This window comes from Orbicella franksi, chromosome 5 (assembly GCF_964199315.1).
Source record: "Orbicella franksi chromosome 5, jaOrbFran1.1, whole genome shotgun sequence".
NCBI lineage: Eukaryota > Metazoa > Cnidaria > Anthozoa > Scleractinia > Merulinidae > Orbicella > Orbicella franksi.
In genome coordinates this window covers 13,123,295-13,136,601 of record NC_138149.1, presented here as the reverse complement: position 1 = coordinate 13,136,601, position 13,307 = coordinate 13,123,295, and the positions used below count along the sequence as shown (strand labels likewise).

The window sequence follows — 13,307 nt, the reverse complement described above, 5'->3', positions numbered from 1 at the left end:
ATATTAAACAAATTCGCAGCAGCATAGAGTGTTAGCTGATCACCAAAAGTATTACTCCGTGCCATGTACTGCAAGTAATTCTCCTGTAAATTAAACTTTGGAACTAATTCCAATAGGAGAAAACCATCGACGTCCAGAGGGTTTTCTTCCAAGTACAGAACAATTTCCTCTGGCAGCGTTTCTTGTGACCTAAAAATACCAAGTGCACTCAAGTGATTGGCTAACCCGGCGAACTGACAGATGCCATCTCCTAGTGGATTAAACACAATGTCGTCACCCTGATCTTCTATAATTTCTTCGTAGTCATCCTGTTTCATGGGGATCAGATATCTATTGCGATGATATTCTTTCTTCCCCTTGGTTAGCTTTGCAACCATTTGCTTCATTTTTTCTTCTTTAAGCGTTAGCCTAGTTATATCATCAACCATTAACCATTTCTTTTCCATTTTGCCAGTTAGTGAAGAGACGAATGATACCTTGTAAGAGTGTCTTTTAAGGTTTCTTCTCTCATTGGTCCTCATTAAAGCTTCTATGACGTGACACCTTTTTTGCCCACCTTTACTTCCTCATTACTATGGAAGCCGCATGTAAACTTTTTCGCCTATACGATATTTTGAAGTGGGTTGCATTTTAACTGTGCGTTTACCATTCTTCTGTTACATCTTCAGTTGCAGCACGAGCATCCTTTCTTATTGTTGAAGCATTCAGTTTTAGCGCGCCGTTTTTTGTGAGCCTCAACAAGATGACCTTTGCCTGCATTGGTCAGCAGCTCATCATTCATTACATCAGTTTTACTGGGAACAGGCGTTCGCGCTTAATACGCTTGGAAAGCAGATTTGTATTTTAAAACCTCTTTTGGTTCCTCGTTCAGAATTCGTAGGTAAATTGGAAGTTCTTCTATCCAGTTCACGCATTTTTTTGACTTTCTCAAGTAGTCGTAAGTCATTTTTTCACGCAAGGAACGATGGCTTCTTTCCACTTTTCCTTAGGATTGTGGGTGGTAATGGCGACTGTTTTTTAACAGTGCCCTTAAATTCTCGCACTTGATCGTTCTGGATTATCAAAAGGGGCCCATGCTCCAAATAGCTGCTCTGTAGGTCATTGGAAATAGCCTTGCTGCATTTGTCACTTAGAGCTCTGAGCCACACAAATCGACTAGAAACATCCTAACCGTTAACACATAGCGGTGAGAGATACCACAGTTCCTTTTTTTACCTATGTCCATAAGATCAATTTGATGTCTTACCTGAACAGCTTGACCTCGGATTTGCTTTAACGTAGTCTTGTTTAAAATCCTTGCATTTCGACGGTAGTGGGACTTTTTTCGGTTGAGAGTATCTTGAATTTTATTTTGGCTAAGTCCAACAAAGTTTTCTTTCATACGTTGAAATTCATCCGCGACAATCTTGCCTATCTCCGAGTTTCGCAAGATTCAGCGACTTTTCAAATAAAGGACTACCTTTCCATTTTGTCTTTGCAATGATATTTCCCTTTTGATCTCCAGTATCTGACAGATGGTGATTGTCCTGCCCTGCTTCGTCCTTTTACCAGAGGAAGTGCTTTACCTTTCGCCAGTTTTATCATAGAATCATCTAACGCATCAGGAATGGCCGACATGTTTCTGTCTCCTCGCCCTCTGCTTCTACTGGGAGACTTAAATTTAGCAGCAGCATAAAACTCGATAAAAAAGAGGCCAACCAAAGCAACAATGAGATACAGCGACCACATCATTGTAAGTCGAAAGCAGATATTGAAACTCTTAGGGGGGATGGTACTGCCTGCCAGACAGCAAACCTTACTAACAAGCCGACATCAAACACTTCAAAATAACATGCCGCGTCATTTCGTCTGCAGTCTCATACTTAAAAAATCACGTGAATTTAAATAATAGAAGATGACGTTAGCGACATCTTGTGAATGAACATGACCGTGTTCCGATCTTAGTTTTGGTAAACTCAAACAAACAGACAAACAAGCAAACAAAAAAAATTCGATTTTAGAGAGCCGAAAGTAAAAACTAGCTCTATTTTTTCTAAATGTTTTGATTGACACATTTGGTTTTCTCTCGCCACGTCAAATTAAAGCCCGTAAGAATGAGATCAAGGTACATTTGGTACAGCTGTATTGTAATTTTCATGTTGACTAAAGGTTGCGTTCTTTTATCCTCTTTTATTTTCTTTTATTTTCTTTTAAGTTATTTTAATTTTACTTAGCTTGAAAAACTCCCAGCACCACATACCAGCAGGCGCACTGAGTCTGGTCAAATATAAAGTGAATGCTCGGGAATGAATTTAATTGGTTTTATGTGTGGAAGTTAAAACAGCGACCATATATGCAGATAAAAAAACTTGAATGTGGTTCGACTTTTTTATTTCGAGATGTGTGCTCCAATTTTATTCTATACACGTAATTATAAATCCATGTAAAGTTGCCTCTGTGAACGTAGCTATAAAAATTACTCGTCAGTAAAAATCCACCTGTATATAATGCACGTTTGGGCGGAGATGTGCTCGTCAAGCGTTCAACTCAACATCTCATGAATGAGTAGGTTGTCCAGTTGAACGCGAGATAAGAAATCTCACATCTCAAAGAAATCGCCTATATTTGAAAATACTAATAATTACGCCTTTGATAACTGTCCGAAGATTATCGAAGATCGTACAAATGATGTCCGAAGGTAATATGAATGTTTCCGAACATTTCCAAAAACATTTAAAGAGTACCAAATATTATATTTCCGAAGCACACCGAATACGTCCGAGGTAGATCCGTAGATGGTTCCACTATACATGTTATCAAACATAAAGTGATCGATTGATATTCATACTATTTTTTTGTCATGTTTTTGGTCAAACGCTCATTACATTTGTGGCCAATTATTACATTTGTGGTCAAGCCTTATTACATTTGTGATCGTTATTACATTTGTGGTCGTTATTACATTTATGGTCAATTATTACATTTGCGGCTTCAACATAACGTATGTATATATGTGTGAACTGGGACTTTTTTTGATATCAGAACGTGAATCAGATAGTACGAGACAAAGTACTCAGATTTAAATCTACGCGAACGCAGCTGACTTGATAAGGCAAGCAGAAATTCACCATTTGAAAACCGGAAAATAGAATAATCTTTAGGTACAGCAAACCTTGGATCTACCTGGGGGAGGTAAAAGCCTAGGTCACAAGAACGAAACAAACATGTATACAGGTAAAGATCCGAAAACAAAGTTCGAGAATAGAACGTTTCCGTGGCAAACGGAAGAGGCGTTCAAGAATTAAGTGTTCCACTTATTTGAGTTAGCCTTGGCCTGCCAAAACTAAGCTTTTTAAAAACATAATTTCTAAATTTTGGCTCCACAACAGATTGTTGGGATTGAACTGTGGTCTATTCTAGTGATCGTTGTCCCAACGATTCCTTCGATTTCTGAAGATTTGCTTTCATATGATCGCAAAGGGAACTTTTTCAGCGATAATACTGATCACCTGGAACCCAACCTTCAAGCTAAATGCAAATACGAGAGAACCTTTGGAAGAATTAGAAAGTTTGTATCAATCTTTATCTACGGAGATTGGCTTATGAGCGCTTGAATTTTACTACACTCACTCATTGACATTATTATTTTTATTACCATCACCACCACTACCACCACCACCACCACCACCCCTACCACCACCATTACCACCATATAACAGTACATGCAAGACTGAAGAAGAAGAAGAATTTATCCTTGAATCGAAGCGTTATATTTCAAAAAGTCTGAACACTTCTAACTTTGCACTGTTTCTATTTTCTGGTGATATTTTGTTCATTCTGGTGATACTTTGGCACTTGCAGATGGGAAAAGTTGAATCTCCTAAACTCTAGCGCAACAAATATACGATGTTCCTTTTGTCAAATACCGCAAAACATCTACACATAAGTTGTCACAAATTCATGAAAGGGCCATTCGTCATACTGAATTGAAAAGAGAATTTTGTCTTATTAAAAACCATATAAAATGTTCTGTGTTTTCACGCGGGGCGCGATTGTAAAGGTGCTGTGCATCAAAAAGCTAAAAGTAATTGTAAACCATTGAGCCCTTCATGTACGTATTGGCATCACACATTAGTTTACATATTAATTTACGTTTTTAGCCAGATGGCGTCAATTATTTTTCTATCAGGAAAAACTGGAAAGATTGCTTTTGTTTATTTATTTATTTATTATTATTTTTTTTCAATTTATAAACAACGCTCACCGGATTTGTTGGAAGACAATATTGTGGAACGCAAATTTTGAACAAGCAGTTGCGATAAATGTTCGTCTAAATTGCCAGAACACATGCGACTTGATAATTTGAAAAGCATAACGTAAAAAGACGCAAAATTTTTACGCCTTGGTTTTTTTGAGCTCATAAATATTCTTAAAACGTTCTTATGGAGATTTCCTTATAAATTATATATCCCCTCATAATTACTTACAGCCAACTGTATTTAAACAAAAATGCATTTCAAAGTCAGTGAAATAGCAGCAACGTCGTTCAGCTTTTCTTGTCGATCATTCTGATCGCTTTGTGCAAAATACTCTAACTCGTGCTAATGATTAATGGTGGCACTTGCTACAACGACAAAAAACAAGGCATAGTCAAATTATAAAAAATGCAGAAATTAAAAGAGGCGAAAAGGAGAGGAAAAATGGTAAAAGTAAAGAAGTGTAATATTGGATAACAAATAAAGCGTTGATTTGTCATCTTGACTCTTCAAGTAATTCTTAGATTGTGATCCTCCGCAATGGAACAACCATGAAAACGAAACCAGTTATACTAAAAATAAACAGAAATTGATTGTTTCCTTCCCTGAAAATGTAGAAGTAATTAATTTTGGTTTATCGTTAATTTTGCGACAAATAGGACAAAAGACTGTAATCTAGAAAATTCCCATTTAGATGGACTAATTTAAATATGTATTTACATTAACAAAGAAAATTAGTGAAAAGACAATCATTGTCTGAATCGCAGTCCGCTGGTGAGAAATTCAACGTCCAGCCGTCGAAATCTACTGCTTTCGTTGGCGTGAAACATATTTTACTCACAAACTTGTACTGAGATTAATAGTACTCTCAAAAGTGAAATCGTTTGTAAAAGGTGTTTGAAAGAAACAAAACGAATTAGAGGGGAAAATCACATCCAGGAAGTAAACAAAAGAAAACAGAAAAAAAAAAAACAAAAAAACAAGTCATGCTTCTTTCAACATCCGCCATTGTGCTCGTCGTAATCGTTACCCTTAAGGAAACCATCGTCGTCATGAGAAACGTGTTTAACATTTTTGTTTTCTGGACTCAGAGACTCCGTTTGAAACGGTCAACCTGATCAACCTCGCTGTGGCCATGGCCGACTTGTTTGTGGAACTAGGAGATGCTCTGGTTCTATAAGTCCTTGGTGGGCATTCCAAGTGTTTGGTAGCAGTACGTCAGTGCTTTTTCTAGATCTTATTGGCCTGGAACGCGTATAGTCCCTGCTGTATCCAGCACGAGCACAAGAGCCTACGTTTACAGCATTGTTATCGTCTAGGTAACTGCACGGAGAGCGTATGAGTGGAGTGTGGTTGTTGACGATATACCATAACGACAAACTTTATGCTTCTCTCACCTACTCTTCGGCTTTTTTTACCTCGCTGTTGGTTGTCTGTACAAGTTACCTAACGATCCATTTGAGATTGTTAAGTAGAGCACCTGACTCAGACATTTACAGGCAAGCATCGACAGAAAAAACTTTGCGAATGTCAAGAACATTTTTTAAAGTGATCGCTGTGTCGCTTGTCTTTTGGTTGCCCTCTTTCGTTATGCTCACAACAGAAGAATTCTGGTCATGTTTCTCTCCACTGGAGGTGTGGTTTGTGATTGTTCTACAACTTGGGAATTCCATGGTAAATCCATTTGTGAACACCTTTAGGATGCCAATTTTTCAAGATGCTTTAAAGAAATGCTGGAGAAAACGTCGACAAAATATTCAATTAAGAGTTATCTCGAAGAAATCACACAATACGGAGCGCAATTTGTGAATTATGGTTTGGTGGCCTAATTGTTATTGCCTTTGACTCGGATCGAGCGGTGCAGGTTTTAAACCTGGCTATCGTCAGTGATGTTTCCTTGGGAAAAATACTATTGCAGAGGTTCTGACTAACCAAGTAAAAATGTGTACCCGCCAATTTAATGCTGATGTCAATTCTGCGATAGATTAGCACATCATTGAGAGGGCGTAGGGATACCCCAACTTGATTCATGTCACGGAGACAGAGATGGAAGTCAACATGATGGTCAGTTATTCAACTCGGACTCTACCCACCTTTCTTTTCTGATGTTCGACTGTCCGCTGCAGTCTCAATAGGGATTTGGAGAGGCTTAGCTTTCTCTTGGAGGCTCGACGTTTTTAATGTCCGTTGTTTTTCCTGGATTGGTATTTTTGTTTTTGTTTTTGGCTTTTGTTACAAAGTTATTTCGTTTGACAAATCCTAAAGAAAAAAGACACATCTATAAATTAGAGAAAGAACTTTAAATACATCAAGTTGCGAAAATACAAAACAAAATTCATTTTAGTGATAAACAATCTCTAAACAACTATTTGACTTCTTAAGAATAAGAAATAATATAACTTTACAACGAAAATCGATGGGAATTTTTTTCAGGTCGACAATATCTAAGGACCTTTACCGGTCGTGGGCTGGATGGTATCTTCGAGGAAGGTTCTGCAAAGTCAGAAAGGCTCGACCTTAGCAATTTTTCTTGATATCACTGCATTAAGGGTTAAACTGTACAGCGACGCTAATATTATTGTGATAAAATATGTGAGCATCCGAAATAATAGGCATGAGGAAAAATGGTAGTTTCCGGTTCCTCCTAATTTGTTTATTAGAAGACTACATTCTGATTGATAGTACACTTGAAGCGAAAGATATTTGCGAGCCAATATCACTACCTATAAAAGCATAGGCATTGGGTTTTACAAAGAGATTTAAATATTTTGGCTTTAGGTAAACAAATTTTGTTTTCTTCTAATATATTTTTTACCGCTCAGCCCCCCAAAATTGGTCAAACCCCCGTGGATTTTGGACTTGGTGTATGAAAATCGTCCAACACCAACTTCCAAGTCTTTCCCGGTTTCTCAAGCAGAAGCGCTTAATTTTTTTTTTTCTTTAGAATATATAAAAAGGAAATTCTATCCTTTATTTCTTGTTATAGGGTTATAAAAATGACTATATTAACTTTTTTCATGCATTATTTCAGAAACTGAACTATTAGCTGGGCGTGCAACGTGTGATCAAATTTTTATACTGAGATGTAAGTATTTTATTAGAGGCCAATAAAACTAAATCAGTAAATATCTCTTGTAGCGATGTGTTATTTTAAATTAATTATTAGAGGGCCGTGTAGAAAGTATATTAATTTCTTCTTTCTTCCGCTGTGAAATTGACATCATATCACAGATGTCTGGTATTCGAAGCGAGGAAACCTATTCGGATTAAATAAAGCTATTTTAGCGTTTAGATTGAGCTGATATTATAGTACGCTGGACAAAACTAGCTAAAACTGTTCTGGATCGATGTTTTACGACAAAAAAATTAAAACAAGCAAAGCGATGCAAAAAAAATTTGTAATTTTCTTAAATCGTATTAAATTCCACAAACTCTTGAGCCTTATGTACGTACCGAGAAAATACAAGTCACGTATTACATGCACGTTGGACACATCGTTTATACGAGTACATGCAGGAATGAAGTAGAATGATTTATTCAATTCTCGAAGCGTTATAGTTTACAAAGGCTGAACTAACTTTGGTCAAGTGCAGTCAGAATGTTTATATTTTCTGGTGATATTTTGTCCCTTCTGGTGACACTTTGGAGCATTGCAGATGGGATAAGTTGTGATAAGCTGTTTAAATTGACTTAAGTCTTAAAAAAGCTTCCAGCTTAAATCTTCTTCACTCTAGCGCTACAAATATGAAAACAGGTAAAGTCTGCATACGAGCGAATTGGCTCATCAGGCCGGAGCTTATCCCGGTTTCAGTAGCATGAAGCGACTAGGAGTATTTCTACACTCCCCTGAATGGGATGCTAGTCCATCGCAGGGTTACGCCGAGTATTAAAATCACCGGTACCACTTTATACACCTGGATGGAGAGAGGCATCATAAGAGTAAAGTGTCTTGCCCAAGAACACAACACAGTGGGGACATTAACGCTACAAATATACGATATCCTTTGTCAAATACTGCAAAACATCTACACATAAGACGTCACATATTCATGAGCATAAAAAACGTTTTACAATTAAAGAAACAATGTTCCCTTCTTAGAAACCATCTGTAACGTTTTATGTTTTCACACGAGGCACAATTATAAAAGTTATTTGTATCAAAAAGCTAAAAGTAATTGTAAACCCTTTTAGCCCTTCACGTACGTATTTATTGGCATTACTCATTTATCTACTAAATATTGGTTTTCGTTTTTAGCGAGATCAGTCGCGTTTATGTCTCTTTTCTGTTAAGAAAAATTGAAATATTGCTTTCCAATAAGAAATTGTGAGAAATCTTCGTCTAAATTGTCAGAGTACCAGCGCCTTGGTGTTTTCTGAGCTCATGAAATAAAGGCATAAGGCTAGTCCCTGTGGCATGGTTACAGGTATATTCTTAAAACGTTCTTAGGGAGATTTGCTTATGAATTGTCGCTGCATATTTACTTACAGGCAACTTCTTTCAACAAAAATACATTTGAAAACTTATGGAAATAGCTGCAACGACATTTAGCTTTTCTTGTCAATCATTCTGTTCGCTGTGTTCTAAGGTCTTTATGCAAACCACTCTAAATCGTTCTAATGATCAATGGTGGCGCTTACTACAAGGAAAGAAAATATGTGAAGTTAATAACTGTATCAAGGCATGCCTAAGTTTTAGAAAACGTGGAAAGGGGCGAAAAACAGAAGAAAATTGTTACAAATTGAAGAGGCCGTGCAATACTGGACAACAAGCAAACCGTTGATGATCATCTTGATTCTTTCAGTAATACTCAGAATGTGATCTTCCCTAATTTGGATGGCTTAGAATAGCAACCATCAAAACGACGTGACAATCTACTGAAAATAATCAGAAATTGTTCTTGTTTTCCTTCAACGAAAAAGCAAGAAGCATTTAATTTTGCGTTTTTATTAATATTGCGGACAAATGACGCTAATGATTGCAATCTGGAACATTACCAAAAATATGAAATAATTTAAATATATCTTTAAATAAATAAAGAAATAATATCATTTTTTGATCACACCTCACTAATGACAAACTACCAACTGTCGAAACCTACCGCCTTCGTTCGCGTGAGACAAATTTTACTCAAACTTGTACTGTGATTATTAATACACTCAAAAGGACGCGTGAAATCCTTTGTAAAAGACGTTTGAAAGAAACAAAACAAATTATAGAGGAAAATTACATCCAAGAAAATAAAATCATGCTTCTTCCAACAGAAGCCACTATGCTCGTCGTAATCGTTACGCTTGAGATAACCATCATCGTCATGGGAAACGTGTTCACCATTTTTGTTTTCTGGACTCAGAGACTCCGTTTGAAACGAACTTTTCTTCTCCTGATCAACCTCGCTGTGGCTGATTCATTTGTCGGACTAGGAGAGGCTCTGGTTTTAGCGACCAACACAATTCTAAGTTAACGATGGAAGCGAAATATTGAAAATCGGAAGTCCTTGGTGGGCATTACAAGTATTTGGCAGCAATACGTCAGTACTTTTTCTCGCTCTTATTTCACTGGAACGCATTTACTCAGTGCTGTAGCCATTTCGTCATCGCGTAACAAGCACTCGAGCGTACGTTTACAGCATTGTTATCGCCTGGGCAATTGGAGTGAGTATTAGTGGAGTCTGGTTGTTGAAGATATACCAAAATAACAATCTGTACGCTTCTCTCACCTACTCTTCAGCTCTCTTTATTCCCTTGTTGGTTATCTTTGCAAGTTACCTAAAGAACCGCTCTCGCTTACAGCGTACAGCACCTGATCATGACTTAGACGTCCGCAGGCAGGCATCAACAGAAAAAACTTTGCGAATGTCAAGAATATTTTTTATGGTTGTCACTGTATCGCTTGTCTTTTGGCTACCCGTTTTCGCCATGTTTACGATAAAAGAATTCTGTTCATGTTTCTCTATTTCATTACGTTTCTGGTAGAAGTACTATTCAATTTGCAAATAGCATGCACGCATTTCATTTCTTAAGTAGTAATTAATTTTTTTTTGCAAAGTTGACCAATATTAACCAACATGGTTTTATCAAAGCAAAAGCGTGGTTCTTCATCACTTTGCGAGAAAGAGGTGACGTTTTCTTCATCAAAGTGTTGTAAAACTTCATTGATGAATTGTTTAGAATGAAACTATGACTTATCGAATCTGTAAGTACAGTCGAAGGTTTCCGATATTCCATAAAAGTAAAGTTCATTTTTGGAGACAAGTGTCCTATGTGAAAGTTTATAGTAAAATTCTGTAAGTTTGTCAGCTTTCCATATAGATTTAAGGTCCTTGAAAGAGTTTTTCCGACGGATATCTGTTACTGAAAGATCTCGTTCCCATTTACTAAACGCGGTCACTCCGCGGAGTGCTTTTCATCATATAGAAAACCATTTCCCGGTAAGGTCGATCAATATTGAGGGTGACAACTAAAAAATCGTTTTATCTCTGATATGTTCAAGGATTGGTGCCCGTTACAGCCTGCAAGAGACCAAGGTTGACCTTGCTCCTGATAATGAATTAAAATGCATTCTATTGAGAAAGAAATATTTCTATTAAGGGCTATAACGCCTTTTCCAGAAACTTAACGAATATAGTTTATATCTTCACAACTTTCACTCATGTTGTTAAAGGAGACAGGTAGCACAATTCTTCTGGTGTCCGAGATTACTTTTCTCTCTGTATATGCCTGTAATTATGCCTAGCCTCGACTAAATTGGAAAACTATCAATGGACTAAGTTATCATTACCGTTTAATTTTGGTAATTTTGGTAATTTGAAAATATCTGAAAACCAGAAAATGGATGAAGCTTAGCAAAAAGTTTGATTCAATGGTGACCAGCTTTCAGAAGTGTACCCACCGTCTTTGAGGGTTAATACATTATAAAAGTATACTTTGAAATTTAAACTGTTCGTCACATCTGTCAAATATTGGCTCGTTTTTTAATGCTTTCAAATGTGGAAAACAACACATACTGGTTTTGTTCGAAGACAGCAATGTCGTACCCAACATTTGAAGAAGTAATTCTTAAAGCTCTACGTCTAAATTTTAGAGAAACTGTAAATTATTGATACAGTATAACGTAAACTGAATAAATAGTTTTTATGTCTTGGTGTTTTTTAGCCCACGAAGAAACTATATAAGATGACGTGATATGTAGATTCTCAATGAGCACGTCTTGAGGAGGCTAGCTTATGAGTTATCACTGCATATTTACTAAGTGTCATTTGTCTATTTACTTACTGTCATCTGCATTTTAATAGGGAATAAAAAGGACGACAGTTTAAAATTTATTGAGAAACACGAAGTTGCGAAGTTCATCTCACGCTCTTGTCAATTTTTCTGAACGCTGTTTTCCTAATTTCTCTGCAAAAAAGTTCTAAATCAAGCCAATGACGATTAATGATTCAGCTTCCTACAACGGAAATAAATGTACAAATCATAACCTTAGCATTATTCAAATTAAAAATGAAGAAAAGAGTCCAAGGTACAAATTAAGCAAGTAGGCTTATTATTGGAAATCAATGATCCGTTTTTACACTTAAAGTAAAACCTTAGAACATGCAACTTTTTGAAATTTCGATGGCTTAGGTGAACAATCATGAAAACGCAACCATGCACAAGATAAAGACAAATTGTAATTTCCTTCGTCGAAAATCGAAGAACTGTATAATTTTGAATTCTCGTCAATAATGCGGACAAATGAACTTAATTAAACATGTTTTTCATAAATAAAGAGAAGATAGCATTGCATTATTCACACCTCACTGCTGAGAAATTGGCAGCCTCGAAACTCACGTGCTATCTTCCAGTCCTGTAAAAGAGAAGATTTTACTCTCAAACAAGCACTGTGACTAACAAGAATAATAAGAAACCAAATAATCTTTTGCAAAAGGCGCTTGAAAGAAACAAAACGAATTACGGAGCCAAAATACATCCACGAAGCAAGAAAAACTAAATCATGCTTCTTTCAATAACCGCCATTGTGCTTGTAATAATCCTTGCACTTGAGGTAACCATCATCGTCATGGGGAACGTGTTCACCATTTTTGTTTTCTGGACTCAGAGACTCCGTTTGAAGCGAACTTTTCTTTTTCTCATCAACCTCGCTGTGGCTGATTTACTTGTAGGACTAGGAGAAGGTCTGGTTCTAGCGACCACCACAATTCCCAGTGGTGGAAACGAAATGTTAAAAATCGAAAGTCCTTGGTGGGCGTTCCAAATATTTGGTAGCAGTACGTCACTACTGTTTCTCGCTCTTATTTCGCTGGAACGTGTTTACGCCGTTTTCTGGCCACTGCGTCATCGTGTGACAAGTATTCGAGCTTACATTTACAGCATTGGCGTTATCTGGGTAGCTGGGTTTTGTATGAGTGGATTGTTGTTGCTGACGATATACCACATACATGTAGATAGTGTGTATGCTGTTCTCACTTACGCTTGGTTTTCTCTTCTCTCCTTATTGGTTATCTGCGCAAGTTACCTAACGATCCGTTCGCGATTGCAGAGAACAGCACTTGATTTCGATGTCGGAAGGCAAGCATCATTGCGAATGTCAAAAACATTCTTTATAGTGATTGCTGTTTCCCTTGTTTTTTGGTTGCCAGGCTGCGTTATGATCTTGATAAAAGACTTCTGTTCGTGTTTCTCTTCAGTGGCTGCGTGGTTTGTTACTGTTTTACTGCTGGGGAATTCCATGGCTAATCCATTTGTGTACAGCTTTAGGATGCCAATATTTCAAGATGCTTTGAAGAAATTCTGGAGAAAACGCCAACGAAATATTGAATTAAGAGCTGTTGCTGGGAGATCGCAAAATTAAAATTTTAGTTTGTGAATCAGATTTTATTTGGTGAGTTAGACTTATCTGTTGGCTGCAACGTCGCCTTATAGCAACAGCTTTGAGAAATCTTATTTTCTTTGAGCCAATGAAGCGTCGTAGCCAAGTCTCTTGTTTCCACTCAGATATGGATACAAGTATAAGTGACAGTCTCTAAGAGAATAATAATAATAATAATAATAATATAAAAAACACTAATACTACTA

The 13,307-nt window shown here is 36.9% G+C and overlaps 1 protein-coding gene and 1 pseudogene across 1 annotated transcript; both read left to right on the top strand.

Moving 5' to 3' along the window:
- The first annotated feature begins 5,191 nt into the window (after nucleotides 1–5,191).
- LOC145486402 (uncharacterized) lies at nucleotides 5,192–6,473 on the top strand (annotated as a pseudogene).
- Nucleotides 6,474–12,211: 5,738 nt separating this feature from the next.
- LOC145486776 (sphingosine 1-phosphate receptor 1-like) lies at nucleotides 12,212–13,083 on the top strand. Its single transcript, XM_081465485.1, has one exon. The coding sequence runs from the start codon at nucleotides 12,226–12,228 to the stop codon at nucleotides 13,081–13,083; it is 858 nt and encodes a 285-aa protein (XP_081321611.1). The 5' UTR covers nucleotides 12,212–12,225.
- The last annotated feature ends 224 nt before the right edge of the window (nucleotides 13,084–13,307 follow it).

Bases quoted from the DNA above. Each gene is read 5' to 3' on its own strand.
- LOC145486776 (XM_081465485.1), top strand. From the start codon at position 12,226: ATGCTTCTTTCAATAACCGCCATTGTGCTTGTAATAATCCTTGCACTT.